Source organism: Rhinopithecus roxellana, chromosome 2, assembly GCF_007565055.1.
Source record: "Rhinopithecus roxellana isolate Shanxi Qingling chromosome 2, ASM756505v1, whole genome shotgun sequence".
NCBI lineage: Eukaryota > Metazoa > Chordata > Mammalia > Primates > Cercopithecidae > Rhinopithecus > Rhinopithecus roxellana.
The window spans coordinates 95,615,548-95,636,337 of record NC_044550.1 but is presented as its reverse complement, the minus strand read 5'-3'; the positions used below and the strand labels follow the sequence as shown (position 1 = coordinate 95,636,337).

General features: G+C 36.8%; 1 protein-coding gene across 1 annotated transcript in view; it reads right to left on the bottom strand.

Annotated features, from left to right (window-relative positions):
* The window catches only part of CPE (carboxypeptidase E), a 118,910-nt gene extending 106,698 nt beyond the window's left edge, over positions 1-12,212 (bottom strand). The window contains exon 1 of the mRNA XM_030918134.1: positions 11,532-12,212. Coding sequence (XP_030773994.1) covers positions 11,532-11,838 — 307 coding nt within the window. The 5' untranslated portion in view covers positions 11,839-12,212. The remainder of the gene's footprint in view (positions 1-11,531) is intronic.
* Positions 12,213-20,790: the final 8,578 nt, after the last annotated feature.

The following is a 20,790-nucleotide window of genomic DNA, read 5'->3' as shown; positions in this document are numbered from 1 at the left end:
TTAATATATACATATACTGTAAATATATCTGTATATATGTATATATGTGTATAATATGATATATTATATGATATCTGTATATTATAGCTGTATATTATATAATATATAATATACAGATATCATATATTGTAAATATATAATTTTGTATTATAAATAGATGATATATATTTTATATAATATATAATATATTGTATATATAATATATAATATTTACAATATATATTATACATTATATTATATATACATACTATCATATGTAAATGTATACATATATATTATATACTTATATATTAGTATATATAATTAGCATATATACTAGTATATGGAATAATGGTATATATATTTAGTATATATACTATATTTATTAGTATATTAGTATATGCTACATCCCAAATAGTTTTACCATCTTGATGAGGGAAATCAGTCCTCAAAGGAGGGCACCCCCAAAACTGCATTCTCTAAACAAAAATTTTCTGTAGATGAAAATTTCACATGTTAATGGAACATAATTATCTGGCACAATGTATCTTGAATGCTTATATGTCATCCACATTCAGAACAATGAAGAAAAAGACACAAGAAGTGTGAATGATTTACTAGCTTAGAATAAAGTCCTCTCTTTGTCTTTCCATATCTTATACATCTTTTAAGTCCTGCTCAAATCCCCACCTCCTTCTGAAAGCCCTCCATTGCAGACCACTCTCTTATAACTCCCTGAAGAATTAGAGTCAATACCTTCATACCAAGTACTTGGTAAAATGCTGTTGTTTCTTGCTCCCTTTTGAAATATCTCTTCAATTTGCAGAATGTAACTCACATAGGAGGCACTTAGTTATTACTGTTAAATAAGTACAATTGTGTTACAGATATAATAACACATAAAGAAATGAAAGATGCAGTATTTCAGTTTACAGCTCTCTACTACTCAGAGTTTGATTTCCAAATGTGACCTGGTTTGAAAGCATTTCTACCTGGAATTTCCAAATACCTGGTGAATGAATGAATGTCTTTATTTTTTCTCGGTGACCTGTCCAATTAGGATGATTTATACTGCAAGTTGTTAGTAGGGCCTTTTTGATAATAAAGGATTCTTACTACCTTGGTCTGAGGGGCTGAGAACATTATGGAAAATATAACGTATTCTACGAATGAGAGCCTTCTTGGCCTTTTGGAAATGTTGGCAGAAGTATGAATGTTTTCCTTATACTACTGTCTTTATGGAGTCTATGAATGCATTACCTTTGTCCAATGAATTTTTGAAAAAATATTAACAAGTCTCAATCTTCTGTACATTCATTTAAGAAACGCATTCTCATTGATTCACTTTCCCCGTACAGAGGTCACAGAATTATAGTATCCAATGAATGCAGCTTCAATGTTAAAATAGTAACAGCAACAAGAATAAGAATTTTAAAACTTTTCAGGAAAAATACCTCGTACTGAATTGATATCCCTGAAAATTAGGTGTAATTTTTTAAGATACAGTTTGTGCAAATTGAAATAGACTCAAAGGAGAAGGGAAAATGTTTGTTAAAATAGCATAAGGTGCCCTCACTCCCATCTATCCAGTAATCTGAATCTCCTATTTAAAAAAAGCATACTCAGAAGTCTAGAACAATAGAAAAGGATCTCAAAAATATTAAAAATATCACATAGTTCATGTTTTTCACTGCTGGAGAGAAATCTAGAGTTGTCCTCAACATACAACCTAACAATTTAGACACACGAGTAAAATGAGTATACTCTTTTAATGAAGTTTCTCATGTTCACTCCATAGTTTACTAGTGGAGAGGAAATTAGAAATTGAAATAGTTTTGACAAGTACAGTAAAAATGTGTGTTACTCATACATATGAAAATATAAAAACGCTACTAATCCCAATGCTACACTGACCAGTGGAATACTGAAACTAGCCCGTTATGAACATTGGGGAGACCATTCTAAGTATTTAATAACATTCAACCCAGAGGTTATTCTAATTTGAAGAAGGCTAATTTGAGGAAAGCTTATAGAATTCTTCCTATGCATTAACACATAGAAGCAGTTTTTATCAAGTATTTTGCACATGTTCAACACCTCTAAAGTTCTCTGCAGCTCATGCATTTGGAATCAAGAAATAGCAGCAAAAATTCTTCCAGAGGAGGAAGCCTCCCTATTTTAAGTACTGAGTCTGACCCATTGTATGGAGAAATTAATGTTAAATGCAAGAACAGAATGAGGACCTGCATCTCACTGAGAAGATTGAAGGCAACACAGAACCAGGACTCAATATAGAAAAAACCAGAACAAGAAACACAACCGGCCTAGGGTGGAACATTAACATAAGATCCAGTTGGTGACAAAATATACATGCCAAGCACTGTGGATACAATAATCTCCCAAAGATAGCCACCTCTCCTCAAGGTCACAGTTCTAGAAGGAAGGCAGAATTATGTATTGATACAACTATTTGCCTTGCAGGTTGAGAAGCAGGTGTGCTTGCATGCATGTTAATGGTTTGGCAAAGTGTGTATAACTAGATCTAACATGTGTGTCATTCATTCTGAAGTGTTCACTCACTCATCACTTTTAACAACACATTGAGAACCTACTATAGACCTGACAGATGCAGCAGATGGTCCACGCTGAAATGTGCGGTCACTATCTTGATTCCAGAAGATAGACAAGTTTGAAAATGTCTCCTTAAGAAAATGAGAAGACATTTCACTTTACAATTTGGCAACTGTGAAAATTAAGCTCTGACATTATAAAATATGTCCTAAATCTAATTGAAATTATAATTTTCACTAGATGTTTGGACTTGTTCATTTATTATGTTAGTGGCATTTAATAATATTTATCTGCCAAATACTTTTACAGAGTTTAATTTATAAATGGCCATTAAGTCACCTCAACCTTCTAACAGTTTTAGCATGTTTGGCTATGAAATTATTTCTCAAGGACTGTTCTCCAGGGAGAAAGACAACTCCAGCACAAGCAATACTTTAAGCCATGAAGTTGTAACCTATCTCAGAAGGTATCTGGTTAGCATTCTGTTGAAAGCAAAGGCAAAGTCAGCCCAACTGTTTAAAAACCCAGAGAACAACAATAGCCCAAGAAAACTTCCAGAAAAAAGACATTCTTCAGAAATGATATTTTTACAAGAACCAACCACTCAGATTAAAGAAAAAACTCTCAATTCCTGAAAATAGCTATGAGTAGAAGTAAAAACAAGAAAAACAAGGGCTATTGTATAGATAGGAGTGAAGTCTATAAATATAAATAGTTAAACCAATTTGAAATTTAAAACAAAGATGACTTCTGCATTCACAATTATCTTGCCATCATCAAACCCTAGATAAAACCTATAAGTCTAGATAGTATTTTAGTCTATTTAGCTACACAGTATCATTCATTATATATCTATGTAATAGTATTCACATGAGATTTATCTATATATGTATTTTTATGGCTTTAGCATTTTCCCAAAACTGAATTTTACTCTTGAGAAAATACATGTAGCAGCTGATTTCTCTTTGTGTGAGCTGTATAAAGGTCTTGTTGATTTTGTGGAGTTAATGCAGTTTCCAAAAGTGCATTAACTTAATTCCCCTGATGCTGGTTATGTTGAAAATCTGGCTTAACATTTACTGAGTTCCCACAATGAATAAGACTGGTTTCCTCTAGTAAACTTAAAGAAAAAAACTCTGTACTGAACAATGTCAAGATCTGAGACAAGTGAAAATGTTTCAGTAGGACTGTTGTACTTTAAAATCAGATGTCCAACACTGCACCTAAAACATAAAAAGGACAAAAAGTATTTCATTTTGCAAATGTCTTTAACGTTTTCAATAGTTTCCCCTACAGATATTGCCTTTGTGTTTGCTACATTAAGAATAGAATAGAGAAACCTTCAACCCCTGCATCATATGCAGCAGGCATTTTGCAGAATCAAGTAACGTATCCACTGGTTATACAGCATGCAATATAAGCTCAATGTGTGTGAAAGAGTGAATCCAAAGCAAATAATGAAATAACACATTTCAAGAAATACAATGGCATTGCCTCAAAGGGTGACCAGCAGGTAAGTAAAATGGCAAGGACATAGTAGGTATTCATTAAATACTACCTAAATTACATTAAAATTATTAGTTCTATTTTAAAAGGCCTATATTTTCATCTTGGAAAGTTAATTTCAGTGTGGAATGACACACAGCAATATTTTACAATAGTTATGAAGAAAGGTAAAAGGAAAAGGAAAATGAAAACCTGGAGATGCATATCTTCTGTGTTAAAAACAAGCACACAGTCCTTAGTTTGCAACACTCGGGTCTCATGCAGAGTTTTTAAAGGTCAAAATTTTACTAAATAAATGCCTACCAATTATCTTAAAATGTTTATTTAACACTTAAAAAGCAGTTTAACTTTCTAAAATGTCTGAAGACTCTTCTCTTCCAAAAGGAAGAGAGCCCCTTACTAATCCAGTTACATGAGACAACAAACACAGCAAGTTCAGCACTGAAACTTGAAAAGACATGTAATTCACGTAGGTGTATTTCTCCATTATGCAAAACTGGATTCAGCGCACACAAAAAATAAGCATATGCAAAAGAGAAGTACCATCTCTATCCTTTCTTGTTATCACACTTCTGGCATGCTAATATGCATGATGTCAACATCGACCAACATGGCTTTGTTTTATGATATGCATTTTTGCCTATTTGAGAAACTTCATTTATTCAAAAATATTCACTGAGTGGCCACTATGTCCCAAGCATAATACTAGACATTTGGGATGAAAAACTATATATATAAACAAAATACAATCCCAGAGCACAAGAAGCTACAGGAGCTATAGGAGTTTCTTATAGTCCGGGATTGTATTTTGTCTATATATTTATCCCATGTAGACCAACAATGGAAAATGCCATAATGAGGTAATAATAATTGTTGCCACATATTGAACTAAGAACTTTGTATTTACCACCTCATTTAATCATCACATTATTGTCATTTCATAGGTGACGAATTTGGGAGATAGAGAGAAGTTAATTGACTTGCCCAGGGACACTCAGCTAAAAATAAGAAGCCTCGGGATTTGAGCTCAAGTCCCCTGACATCAAAGTCCACACTGTAATTCTTTACATGACAGCTCTCCAAAGAAATATGGAAGCATAAAGAAAGAGCCCCAGCAGGGGTAAGAAAGTTAGGGAGCGGGGAGAAAGGAGGTTTCAAAGAGCTTTTGCTTCTGCTGAGACTGTAAAAGACTAAGTTAGTCAGGACCTGAGCAGTTTCATCATAAATTCTTTAGGAAAATAGGTCGGATTGCCAATGAAAATGTTGATATTGCCCTAGATTTATTTGGCTACCTAAAGAAACAACCATAAAGACATTCTCAAATACTGTCGCACGCTTTGTTCCTATTGAGTGACGCTTGCTTGATTCAAGCTTGCTTGATGATTATTGTTCATCATCATGTCAAACTGAAGAAAAGCAAGAATGTCCCACATTTTAAAATTGATAAAAGGCAAACAGGCAGGGTGTAGTGGCTCACACCTGTAGTCCCAGCTATTCAGGAGGGTGAGAAGGGAGACACCTTGAGCCCTAGAGTTCAAGGCTGCAATGAGCCATGATCGTGCCACTTCACTCCAGCCTGGGTGACACAGCAAGACCCCATCTCCAAAAAAAAGCAAACATTTGTGAACAAAAAACAGTGAGAAGAGGGAAAAAGTCCTTCAGGGCTATCAACTAGGCCTGTGCAACAGCATCCTAAGAGGAAAGAATTTGGCAGGATTGGTGGAGGCAGATCTCACATGGCAATGCAGCCAAGAGTGCCTACTCTAAATGACCGGAAAGGGCATGGAGCACAGTTTCCAGACCAACTGAAAGTAAAAAAAGAATATTTACAAATTAGCGTTTCTTCTTCATAACTAGATGTAAGCAGCTCCATGAAATGTATTTCTATATACTACACTACTTTGGCCTCACAGCGATCCTGTGAGTTCTGAGTTCTTAACGTATTCCCATTTCATACACAAGGAAAAGAGGTGAACAAAAGTTAAAAGCATGAAGCTATTTAACAATAAAAAAGAAGAATTGTGAGGCATTTATGTAACTTTAATCACTTTCATCAAAAGGATTTGTCCTTTTCAGCTCCATGAGACAGGGAGAGAAAAAAGCAAACAAACAAAATTATTTCTCCTCTGCCTCATTGCCTCAGAATCATGCTCTGATTCTAAGCATAACTTAAAAGCCTACTCTACATAAACCACTATACTAGCTGTTTATGGAGGAAAAAAATGGAAAACATATGTTCCCTACCCCTGAAGAGCTCCCTGGATGAGGCCCTCTGCTGAAGAATTGCCAAATGAATCATTTTTTTCTTTGTTCTACATCCAGTCTCACATGACAAATGAATCTTGAACACTATGATAAAGAATGATAATGGGCTAATGTTGTGTTTCTCATGCTAGTGTAACATGCTAGTTCCAAGATAGGCTGCCCTTTTTATTGTTGCTGTCGTTGTTGTTGTTGTTATTTTGTTTCTGAGATAGGGTCTCCTCTGTCGCCCAGGCTGGAGTGCAGTGGTATGATCATGGCTAACTGTAACCTCAAACTCCTGGGCTCAATCACCCTCCCAAGCCTCCCAAGTAGCTGGGACTACAGGCAAATGCTACCATGCCCAGCTAATTCTATTTTTTTGTAGAGACAGGATCTCATGATGTTGCCTAGGCAGAACTCGAACTCCTAGCCTTAAGCATTCCTCCCGCCTCAACCAGGTGTGAGCCACCATACCAGGCCTCCTCTTTTTATAAAAAAAAAAAAAAAAAAAGGGAGAGAAGGAAATCCCATGGTAAAAGGCTGGCAAATCTTATATAGTATGCATCTACCTTGGAGATTTGAAACATACATTAGCCTATTAAGAGCTCTGTAAAGTCTTTCAATATACAAACCTGCTTATCTTTGTTTACATAATACCTATCAAACCATGCTGAATATATGTTCTATGAAATATACTTTGAGAAAAGCTGGGTTAATGTGTCACCCCTTACAAGAGCTATTTCGTATTTCTTAATAATATTTAGAAATAGGATTTCACCCTTATGGTAAGCCGGTAACGGAGTTACTAGCAAATGAGTCATCTGCCACCTCTCAAATCGGTTGTCACAGAAAGCTGCCTCTTTTGTCTAAGCAAAGGCTATCATGTAGGGGCAAGCCCAACTTGCCTTCTCTTCCATTAACCAATCACAAGTCAATCAAGAACATCACTTCTGGCAAAAGCTGTGTTGACTCATTCAGGTCTAAAAATAACTCTTGACCATGTGTGGTAGGTCTAGATTCTTCTCTAGGATCTAACATGTATCCTCACGAATTTTAAGGTGTTATTTAGTTGTAATCATTTGCCACTAATACATACTAATCTGCTATAAAGAGAGGCCAGACAAATAATAAAAACCCCCACTTCTCTTTTTCAAGTTGTGTGGAAACTTTGCCAGCATTAAACGTTCCATCACAATATTTGGCAAATGCATACTGGCATTTATACACTTTAAATTTTAACAGATTCAGAGAGGAATACGTCCAAAATAATCATTCCAGCCTTTGAGAAAGAAAAATCCTGCTCTAAAGAATGTTTTTGAGATAGCGTTTTAGCTATAAATCAGATTTACTTCCCAAAAGCAATCTTGAACTACATGTAAAAGAAACAGTAGTTTTAAGCAAATTAATCTTAACTCATATTTAACTCTGGGTGGAGTGGTCTGGGAACACAGAATCCATTACTTAGACTCAAGTTAACAAAGGTTTCTTTTATGAGTACTGTATTTCGATGATGGATATATATGCCTAGGAAGGCATATGTTTGGGTTGGAATACATGAGTCCTTAAGCATGGAAATAAGAAAAAATTATAAAATATAAGTAAAAGGAAAGAAAAATGGGAAAATGACCATGCCCAGCAGGTATGATATCTAATGGGGACAGATCTGAGCACTTAGAATCAGCCCCTAGCCTAGTCTAAGCTCATTCTTCATCCCAGTTCCAAATGGGCCACAAACACTAACTCCCAGTGTAGAGGAAACCCATCTGGGGTCCAGACTTAACAATGTCTGAGGAGATAAGACCAATGACAGGACCATTTGTGATTCTGCTCATTGAAATTGGCTGCTACTCACAACCCTCTTTCAACAGATTCTTGCAGACCTCAGAAGTGATACAAAATGATGACTGAGATCCAACGTTCAGCTGGTCAACAATCAAGCTGATTCCTAAGATGTCATCACAGAATAGGTTTGGCTATTCCTCGATGACCAATTCAAAATGCAATTTGCTTTGCCATTTGATGAATTCAAACGTTGAACATCTTGCAAAGAGAGCCATTTTCAGAAGATAAGCTCAACTACACCCCATGTACTGTACCAAGCATGTATAAAGATCACTTCTTTCTGCTCAGGAAGAGAGCTAATTGTATCAACAAACATTTCTGTCCAAAAACTGCTAGTCTAACTAAGTAAACGTCTAGCTTGCCGATTCCACCACAAGAAAGGGCTTTACGTGGGTACTGTGTTTTATTTCATTGGAGTTCTTCTGTTACGACAACTAAATCCTTAGAAATCCACTATTTTTTTTTAATGCTCAGGAAAATAATCTAGATTAAGAAAGCTTATCAACAAATCTGACACCTCTCTTGCTGGAAAATAAAACGAATGTGAGCCACTTCACCTCAAAATTTCAGTCAAGTAAACACATTTGTTAAGTTCAATATTATTTCCTAAAGCTGAATCAGAAATGTTATTTCAAACCAAAAAATAAGGTTCTTAAAAGGTGAAAATAGTTAAGGCAGTTGGCCCTTTTTCAAAAGCAGGGGTCCTAGTGAAGACAGATATCTATACCAGCTATTTTGGAATTTGTCAATGTCAACAAACTGTACAGTTCCTGTCTTTTGTCATCCATTCTTCAATAATCCAGTCTCCCTGACCTGTTGACCCTACTGTCTTTTTCTCCAGTCCTCCTAAAGCCAATCTTGCAGCCTCACATACCTTTATGCTGTTCTTCAAGCTCCCAATTCTCTATTCCCCTCAGGGCAAGGGACTATCTTCTGTGTTATCTTCTATGGGCTATGCAGAGGCACAACTCATAGAGGCCTGGTCCACCTTGAGTACACAGGTGCTCAAAAAAAAAAACACACTGAATGAACCCACTTGTACCTCAGAATAAGTATAATATTCCTTTTTACTTCTTAAAATAGTTTAATCTAAAAGAAACTGAAAGGCCATCTAAGAATGGTGAACATTTTCCTTTATCCAAATGTACTTGAAGTTAATTCACACAAGCACCATCAAACCTGTACACTGATCAGATCTCTACATTTACTAGTCTCCTGAAGATTTCTAATCTATTTGACCCTCATAAAAGGTGACGGAGGCGGATATCACCCTTGTAGTTTTGTTAGTGTTGGTTTATAATAGTTTATTTCTACTTTTAAAAATACAAGGGACATAGACATGTTGTATTCTATTAGTAATACCATAGACTTAGAGTCTCCTTCATTTAAAAAGGAATTGTAAAGTATATATTATACAACACTTCCAAGTTTGTCTCTGTGAGAGGAATTCAATCAATGTATTTTGTATGTATGAGGAATTAAACATTTTATTTTAATTCACTGTTATGCAGCTATTGATGGATTCATTTTTTCCATACTGCATATTCAGTATTTTTCCATAATGTAGATTATTTCATAATGTAGATTCAAGCCCGCTGTGTGCCAAACATGAGCTGGGTTCTGGAGTCAGGGTCCCCACTTCACAAAGCTTGCAATCTAAAAGAAGGATTTGCAAACCTTGATGAACTATATATTCCAGATACTTAAGCAAAGGAATCATTGTTTTCATTTTCTAAAGCATATCACATTCTAAGAGTAATACCACTTTAAAATTTTATTTTCAAATTTGAAACAACAAAAAGTTAAACATTAGCTTTCATATAATCTCTCTGAAGTAACAATGCAAAAAACTCTGGGATCAATCTACAAAATAGAGTAACAAAGGGTTTTCATTAAGAAGGCAGCAGGAGAGTCACAAATACTTACATTAGCTTTAACTGTGCCTAGGATGTCTTGGCTTTGGTTATTGGATTTAGCTGAAAATCAGTTATCACATTTAAAATTTTTCCCTATCTTCAGATAACGGTATGAAACTAAGTTTCAAAATGTCCAATCCTACATGCTGAATCCTGCCAGATAGAGTAGTTAATATTAAATGTTTTCTAGGATCTGATCTTAGAATTTTGACAGCAAACTTATACAAACCTTTTTTCTTATATTATTTGAAGGTAAGAAATATTTCCTGAAGATTTATTCTTGATCAACCTATCTACTATACATTTGAAGATCAAAATGTCTATTGATCACCTATTTTAATCCTTGCTCAGTTTGGTTCTTATGTATCATTATAAAACTATTCTGACCCTTCAATGAGAATTTTTAGCCTACTGTTCTTGCTTGCTTTGTCATTAAACAAAAATTAAGCATCCCAGGCTGATATCATTAGCACAGATTACTTTAGCCATACCTTGATTATCAGAAGACCAGGCCCAAATTATTTCCTAAGCAGAAACATAATGAAAAAAAGTCCCAAGAACATTTTTAAATACCTCTTTATTAATACTAAATGCATCACAATTAACATAAATCAAAACGTGCTTTAACATACTCCTAGGAAAGATGAATACAGACGGTTATTTGGGAACATCAGTTGGAATAAAGACCCCATCACAAACTATTCATCTCAAACGGTTATAGCATAGAAAATGGAATACTCCTTTTCCCTTGGAAAGGCCTTGTGCAGTTTCAAAATCTGAACGTCAGTCAGAAACCACTTTTCACCCCGGTAGGAGGAGGGGGTCCGATGTGTCTGCATACACCACCACCCCAGATTGGCAATATCCCTAAGATTCCCCGAGCATCCACAGCAGCGAGTGTACCTAATACTTATGCACACACAGGTAGAGATGGGTACACAGAGCCAATAAACTGGTCCTCTGGAAATTAGAGAAAAAATGATAAATGACTCGTTCTCCTTGCCTCTAAATCACTGCCTTCTGCATCTTATCTTTCTACTCATGTCAGCACGGAAGACCAACCCTCCTTGCTGGGGACTCGCAATCATTCCTTTGGTTTTTTCACACAGCAAAGTGAGAAGGACCGCTGGGGATGCGTGCGTCAGGATTTGTTTTTTCCATATTGCTACCCCCCACCCCCCGCCACCCCAGCCTCCCAAAGCCTATACACACTAGAGGGTGGGCTAAGGTCTGGGAAGATGGGCTTGGGGTTGAGCGGATGGGACGGAAAAGCAGAAATTGGGCCCCTGGCACTCTAAGTCGGGTTCCTCCCCATTTCCATCCCTCCCTCCACTTCCCACCTTCCACCTTAGATACCTTTTACCAAGAAGTCCCCTGGGCCCATCCCTCCCTCCTTCCCCCACACCAGCAGTCCCACCCTCTGCCGCCCGCCCTCCGGGATGCCCCAAGGCTGTCAGGGGGCAGCACCCTTACCAGGCTCATGGACGCCAGGGTTGTCGGATAGCTCGATGACCAGGAGCTCCCGGCCCTCGAAGCTGCGCCCCACCGTGTAAATCCTGCTGATGGCGGTGCACTGCAGCCACACGGACACGAGCGCCTCGCGCAGCTCGGGGTAGCGGTGGTACTCGAAGGAGATGCCGTCCTCCTGCTGCAGCCGCCGGCGCCGCCTCATGCCGGCCGCGGGAGCCCCGGGCTCCTGGGCTTCGGCGCCCAGGAGCCACCCGCAGGCAGCCAGTGCCCCGCACAGAGCCAGCAGCGCGCGGCCCCCTCGCCCGGCCATCGCTGCGCTCCGCCGCCGCCGGCCGTGCCTTCCTACGCGGGCGGCCTCTTTTGTCTGCCCGGACCTGGGCTTAGCCGGCCGGCGCTGCTGGGGGCGGCGGCAAGTTCCGCACCAGCTTCCACTCGCCTCACCTTCCCCGGTTGAATGAGTGTCAGCCCGCGCACTGGGGCCACCCAGAGGAGAGGGGCGAAGCCGCGGCTCCGCGGGCTGCACTACTGGCCGCGGAGCCCAGGGGAGCTGCAGGAGAAACCACTGCGAGGAGGGGGCCGGCGGAGAGCGAGACGGGCCGGCGTGGATTTGGGAGGGCTGCTGGCGTTATTTATTGGCTCGGAACCACGTCAACAGCCAAATGGCGTCCGGGACGACGCAGGTGAAATGACAGCTAAGGTCTGGGGTTCGGGAACGTTACTGTCATTGAGACACCCATGACCCACCCACGTCACTGCGTATGGAAAAAATATTCTTGTATTGTTACTGGAGCCTTTTAAAGGGACATCTATTCCAAGCCTACCAGTTTCCATCTTGATGCACCAAGAATTAGAGAATATTCCAGAAAAAAAGGAAGTATTGGCAGCCACTTGCCATCTCCTGATGCGTCTTTCATAACTGTATCAAGAGTCCACACACAAACCCAAGAGTTGGGTTTTCATTTCTTGGAAGGTCTTGCTGGAAATCAGAACATTAAGTGCTTTGATTCAGAGATTTAAGAGAATAGAAATGCTTTCTTCCAATTTGTAGATAACTGTCCTTAATTGCATTTATGCACGTTCCTAGATTCTTCCAGAAAACAAACAGACGAAACAGATAAGGCAATGTCATGTGGCTGTGCCTGCACCAGCCCTCCTCTGTAATACTATGGGGAAAATAAAATACAACTCTGCTGATGCTTTAGACAAAGGATTTAGTTTGGCATTAAGATTAAATCCTGTTAAGAAAACTCTGATAATGACATGACACCTCCATTCCTTTTGCAAAGCTATTGTAAAAATAAAACATCATTTACAGCTTTAAATACCCACCCCTTAGTCAGGATTCATATTCCTGGAGCAATGTCTGGAGCAGATGTTACTCTAAAAAGGCCGCTGTTTGGAATCAGGGACAGCGCACATCTAAATAAATAAATAATCCATTGGGTATTGCAACCAAGCAGGAAAAGTGGACGCCATGCGGATAATTTTTCATGTTAGGCTTTTTTTTGTTTGTTTTTCTAAACTTGCTCATTCTTCACCTGTTTAACAGTGTGTTGCACATAATAAAAAATTTACCTGGAAAAAGAGTTAGATATTTAAGTCACTTTATTGGATCAATAAGTAAAAGCACAGACATGGTTGGTAAGGTGCTGCTGGAGGGGCTGGCTTCAAACACCCCCATGTACATTGACTACAGCAGCATGGATCTTCTCTTTTTTTCTTTTTTCTTTTTTTTCTTTTTTTTTTTTTGCGTTTTTGGGGAGAAGCTGTCACTGTAAACACATGGCACTCAAGTTGAATTGATGTGGATCCAGCCATTTTTTTTTTCTGTCAATGTAGGCAGAGCTAAAAATTGTATATCTTCCACTATGACCAGCCTGTGTTTGATTACATGGTCCAGAAGTTTGAAATCAAACTTATAATTATATTTCTAAAATCATGCCCAAAACAGCAACCTTGGAAGCCTAGAAAAAAAAATTGAGTAGCTAAAACCAAATAACTTCAGAAGTAGGAGGTTAAGATTTTCATGTTAGCAATTTAGAGTAACCACACTAATTTGTGGCTAGGTGGGGCATACTGACTAGTAACTACACACATAAACATGTTTTTCATTGAAGTCCTGTGTTGTTCCTCTGCTGTCTCTTTGAACAAAGGATATGCTTTCTATTTTCTACAAAATAAAAAATTTTGGAATGAAAACTTGGTCTGAATTTCTGGGCTATTTTAGGTGTAGGTCAGCTGTACCAACTTTACTGGCATATGTATTACTTGTTAGTGGCTTCATAGGCAATTATACAAAAGATTATATATCCACCCTAATTGCTGAATAAAAAAATTTTATTTTGAAGAAAAAAAGTTTTAATGTGTAAAATCATGCCTACTATGTGGTCTCACTTGCTGGGGGTGGGGATCTTTTACAGCTTAGTTGTTTGTTTCCCTAATATATAAAATAAAAGGTTTGGATTATTCACTCTCTAACGTTTGCTTGCAACAGAATCATGTAGAGAGCTTATAGAATGTGCAAATTATTAAGCCCCCACCAATTCATCAGGTCTGGGGTGGGTTTCAGGTACTAACAAGCTTCTAGGTTTTAAAAAGAAGACCAGTCATTTCTGATTTTGATGTTTGATTGACAAAGACATTTTGAGAAATAATATACTGTAGGTTTCCTACTGTCTCTTTCAGACCTAAAATGCTATTATTCTGGAAATTTTCTTTTTGAAGTAAATTCCTGCTCATTTGATAAATGGTAGCACTCCTCTCATATTATTGATCATGCCACATACACCAAGGCATCAGTTCAAATGAACTAAAATTTGGTCTTTGAATTTCTGAGCTATTTTAGGTATAGGGCAGCTGTACCAACTTTACTGGCACATGTATTACTTTTTTGTGGCTTCATAGGAAATTACGCAAAAGATTATATACCCATCCCGATTACTGGATTTAAAAAAATATTGTATGCCAAGTCTTTAATGTGTTTGTGTACACATAGTTAAATTTAGTATGCAATCTCCATTTCAAATCATGTACACACATGCACACACAAGAAACAAAAAGAGAAAGAAAGAGCTGCTTTTTCTTCATGTCATTATAGGCATCCATAAGAACATATTTAAACTCCCTAAGTCTCCCTCCACACCTTGCTTCACCTCTATTATCTTTAAATTAAGAAACTATCTTTTTCTGTATGAATAATATTTTATTTCCTTCTTTCAAAGCCCTTCCTAAAATTCATCTAATTCATAAAAATTCTGTGAACATATAGCTCTATACTCATCCTGTTGTGTACTGGTAAATGTCAGCTGTCTGGAGGGAAAAATCTGATTTAGAATGTTTACTAATTTCCATGGTTTAAATATTCCCACCATGGCTGATTTCAAACTACCAAAGTTGCATCACTGCATACAGTGTTAGGAAGAAGTATGCAGTAGCATGACATCATATAGTGTTGTGATGGGACAATTCTTTATACTCCTCCTTTGCAAGTGCTGAAACTTAATTTCTTCCATCTGAGTGTAGGCAGGACTTAGTGGTTTTCTCATGAACATAACACAGCAAAAGTAATGAGATGATCTTCTAAAATTAGGTTATTAAAAGGACTACAGCTCCCATCTTAACTGCTCTCTCATGTTTCTGTGTGTGCTCTCTCCCCACCAACCCCTCTCCCTCTCCCTCTCTCTCTCCCTCCCTTCCTCCCCTCAGTCCCCCATCACTCCATCACTTGTCTTGGGGAAGTTGTCTGCCATATTGTGGAGAGGCTCATATAGCGAGGAACTGAGGCATCTGGCAAACAGCCGAAGAGAAACTGGCATCCTTAGTCTAGCAGTCAGTTAAGAACTGAGATCTGTCAACAACCATGTGGGTGGGCAGGGGCAGATCTCAGCTCCACCTGAGCCTCAAGGGGACTCCATCTCTGACATCTGACATCTCTGAGGTTTATTACAGCCGCATTAGAGACTCTGAGCCAGAACCACCCACCACTAATACATACATCTCCCCCATACAGATACAACAGACATAAATAACCTCAAGAACATCAAGGATAGGGTGACATCAGCAAGATAGCAGAATAGCAAGTTCCAGCCCTCATTCCCCAACAGAAACACAGATTTAACAGTGATATAAGTAACAAATTAGCTTTATAAGAAGTTCAGGATTAAGTTAAGAAATTTCAGTGCCCCAGACAAACAAAAAAATAACAGTCAGCCACACTGAAACAGATAAGAGAAGCTATTTCACTTTACCTGCTAGTACAACTCAGCACTAGAGAGATTACAATCCTTTCCTGGTGTGGGGAGGGCAGGGGATAGAGAGTAGGGTGAGCATCCAACATTTCTGGCCTTTCAGTACACCCCCAAGGGACTTGCTTCTGTTATGCCTCTTACAGAGTGCTTAAAGATATAGCATAGTACAGATGCCTGGGAAAGCTAGGAGAATGGGCACCTTCCCGTGGCTGGCAAGGCTCTGAGACCTGTAGAAGGCATAGAACTGAGGCCTCTCCTTCAGGAAAGAAGGAGGAGTGGATCATGACTCTAATGTCCTGAGCCTTTCAGTGAGCTCCCTGAAGAGCTAGTTTCTATCTCATCTCGTATGGAGCACAGATGAGACTGACATGGGAACCAGAGAAGGCAAGAGATTGCTAGTGCTGAAAAGAAAAGAAAGGAAAAGAAAAAAGAAAAGGAAAAAAAATAAAAGAAAAGAAAAAGACTGAACACCTGGGTCAGGACCTAGGAACAAGACCCAGAAATTCTACCTGGGCTATCTTGCCCAATCAAAGTCAGTTCATTAAGACTGGAGAACATGTCATTAAGACATGGATGTCACCTGTAAAGACATCAATGCAAAGCTACAAGTAACACAAAAAATCAGGAAAATAAAACACAATCGAAAGAACAAAATAAATATCCAATAACAGGCCCTTAAGAAAATGGAGATCTATGAATTGTCTGACAAAGAATTCAAAATAATCATCTTAAAGTAGCTCAGCAAGTTACAAGAGAACCCAGATAGACAACTAAACAAAATGAGGAAAATAATACATTAAATAAACAAGAATATTGTGAAGAAATAGAAAAGATAAAGAAGAACCAAATGGAAATTCTGGAGTGCAAGAATGCAATAATGGAAATAAGAAATTATCATAAGGGTTTAACAGCAGATTTGATCAAACAGAAGAATTAGTCAACTCCAAGACAGGTCATTTGAGATTATCCAGTCAGAGAAGCAAAAAGAAAAAAAAATCAAAAAGAGTGAAGAGAGTCTAAGGGAATTATCAAACACCACCAAGTGAACAAATATATTGACTATAGGTGTCCAGAAGGAGAAGAGAGAGAGAAAGAGACATGGAAACTATATAGAAAATACACACAATAGATAAAGAAAAAGAAATAAATACATACATGCAAAAGAAAAAATAAGGGAATCAAAGCATATCACCACAAAAAATCAGCAAAAAAAAAAAAAAAGGAAAACAGCAAGAGAGGAAAAGAGATACAAAAGAACTACAAAACAGAAAACAACAAAATACCAATAGTTAATCCTTACCTACCGATAATGTAAATGTAAATGGATTAAATGCTCCAATAAAAGTTCATAGAATAGCTGAATGGATTTTAAAAAAAAACAAAGAAACCAAAAAAAAGAAAACAATAACTATGTGCCGTAAGCAGGAGACATTCTTTAGAATCAAAGACACACATAGGCTAAAAGTAAAGAGATGGAAAAAGATATTCCATGCAAATGATAACCAAAAGAGATCAAGGATAACTATAATCATATCAAATAAAATAGAATTTAAGTCAGAAACTGTCATAGAAGGTCCCCATTATTTAATGATGAAAGGGACAAATCATCAAGAAGATGGAACAATTAAAAATGCATATGCTCCCAACATTAGAGCACCAAAATATGTAAAGCAAACATTGACAGGCTTGAAGGAAAAATAGAGAATAACACAATAAAACAGGAGATTTCCTACCCTACTTTCAATAATTGATAGAACATTCAGACAGAAAATCAATAAGGAAACATAAGACTTGAACAACACTATACACCAAATGGACCTAAAAGACATATACATAACATTCCACTCAATAGCAGCAAAATACATTCCTCTCAAGTGCACACAGAACAGTCTCAAATTCACATGTGATCACATGTTAGGCTATAAAATAAGTCTCAACAAATTTAAGATTGATATCATACTAAATATCTTTTCTGATCACAATGAAATGAAACTAGAAATCAAAAACAAAAGGAAAACTGGAAAATTCACAAATATGTGGAAGTTAAACATCACACATTTAAATAACCATTGGGTCGAAGAAGAAATCAAAAGACAAATTAAAAGATATTTCAAGGGCCGGGCATGGTGGCTCATGCCTGTAATCTCAGCACTTTGCAAGGCCAAGGTGGGTGGACCACCTGAGGTAAGGAGTTCAAGACCAGCCTGACCAACATGGTGAAACCCCGTCTCTACTAAAAATACAAAATTAGCTGGGCGTGGTGGTGCATGCCTGTAATCCCAATTATTTGGGAGTCTGAGGCAGGAGAAGCACTTGAACCTAGGAGGCAGAGGTTGCAGTGAACCGAGATCATGCCATTGCACTCCAGCCTAGCACAAGAGCAAAACTCTGTCTCAAAAAAAAAAAAAAAGATATTTCAAGACAAGTGAATACACAATATACAAAAATTTATGGGATGCAGCAGAAGCAGTACTAAGAGAGAAGTTTATAGTAATGAACATGCATGGTAAAAAAGAAAAAAAAAGGCTCAAATAAACAACCTAACATTACATTTCAAGAAGCCAGGGAAAGAATAACAAACTAAGTTCAAAGCTAGCATAAGAAGTAATAAATATTACAGCAAATATAAATAAAATAGAATATAGAAAAAATAGAAAAAAAATCAACCATACTGAATTTCTAAGAAAAACAAAACAGACAAATCTTTAACTAAAATAACTAAGAAAATGAGAAAATACTCAAATAAAATCATAAATGGAAGCAGTGATATTAAAATAAATGCCACAGAAATAGAGAATCATGAGACTATTATGAACAACAATATGTCAACAAATTGGATAACCTAGAAGAAATGGATAAATTCTTAAAAACATACAACCTACCAAGACTTAATCAAGAAGAGAAAAAAATGTCTAAACAGACAAATAAAAATAAGGTTCAATAATGTAAAACCTCTCTACATTGAAACAGACAAAATGAGGATCAATAATTTAAAACCTTTCAACAACGAAAAGTAAAGAGCTTCACCAGTGAATTCTACCAAATATTTAAAGAATAATTAACATTAGTCTTTCTTAAACTATTCAAAATAATTAATAAAAGAGATATTTCAAAATTTATTCTATAAGGCCAGCAATACCTTGATACCAAAGCCAGACAAAAAACACTGCAAGAAAGGAAAACTACAGGTCAATATTCCTGATGAATGTAATTGGAAAAATTCTCATCTCAATAAAGGCAATAAAAAGCTTTGACAAAATTCAAAACCATTCCATAAAAAATAAAAAATAAAAAAAAACTTCTAACAAACTAGATATAGGAGGAATTTACCTCAACATTAATAAAGGCTACATATGAAAAGCTCGCAGCTAACATAATATTCAATGGTGAAAAACTGAAAAGTTTTCTTCAAAAATCAGGAAGAAGGGAAGGATACCTACTCTCACCACTTGTATTCATCATAGTACTGGAAGTCTTACCCAGAGCAATTAGGTAAGTGAGAGAAATAAAAGCCATCTAAATTGGAAAGGAAGAAATAAAATTGTCTCTGTGTGCAGATGACATTATCTTATATGTAGAAAATTCTAAAGACTCACAAGGAAAGTGTTTTGAACCATAAACAAATATAGTAAAGTTGCAGAATACAAAAATCAGCATACAAAAAAATCGGTTGCATTTCTATATACTAACAATGGACTACCCAAAAAGGAAATTAAGAAAACAGTCCCATTTTGGGAATAAAAATAAGAATAAAATACTTAGGAATAAAGTCAACCAAGAAGACGAAAAACTTGTACAGTGAAACTAAAGAAGACACAAACAAATGCAGAGATATCCTGTGTTCATAGATGGCAAGACAGTAATTTTTAGATGTCTACACTACCAAAAACAATGAACAAAGTCCATGTAATCTCTATCAAAATCTCAATGGCATTTTTGTAGAAATAGAAAAAAATTCTAAAATTCATATGGATCCACAAAATACCTCAAATAACCAAAGTAATCTTGAGCAAGAAGAGCAAAGCTGGAATATTCATACTTCCTAATTTTAAAATACATTATAAAGCTGCGGTAATTAATGCAGTATAGTGCTGTCATTAAAACACACACATACATCAACAGGTAGAGATCCCAGAAATAAACCCAGGTATATAAAGTCAGCTAATCAACAAGAATGCCAAGAATACACTGTGGAGAAGAGATAGTCTCTTCAACAAATAATGCTAGGAAAACTGGATATCTACATGCAAAAGAATGAAATTGGACCCTTGTCTTACACTATACACAAAAGTCAACACAGAATGAATTGTGTTGTAAACTATAATATTCCTAGAAAGAAACATAGGGAAAAATCTTCATGCCATTGGTCCAGGCGATGATTTCTCGGATATGACAACAAAAGCACCAGCAAAAAAGCTAAATTAGAGAGGTGGGACTACATCAAACTAAAAAGCTTCTGCACGGCAAAAGATATAATCAACAGAGTGAAATGGCAACCTACAGAATGGAAGAAAATGTTTGCAAATCATATGTCTGATAAAATATTCATATCTGAAATATATAAGGAACGCATACAAATCAATAGCAAAAAAAACAAAGAATCTGATTTAAAATAGGTAAAGGAATTGAATGGACATTTCTTCCAAGACAACATGCAAATCACCATCGGGTATATTAAAAAATCTTAACATCATTAATCATCAGAGAAATGCAAATCAACCACGATGAGTTATCATCTCATACCTGTTACGATGGCTACTGTAAAAAAAAAAAAAATTACAATGTTGGCAAAGATGTGAAGAAATTGGAATCCTTGTACACTGTTGTGGGAATGTGAGGTGATGTACCTGCTAAGGAAAACAGTATGGTAGTTCCTCAAAAAACATAAACATGGAATTAACATATGATACAGTGATCTCACTTCCAGGTATATATCCAAAAGAATTGAAAACAGAATCTTAAAGAGATACAAGCACTCTTATATTCATTGTAGCATTATTCACAATAATCAAGAT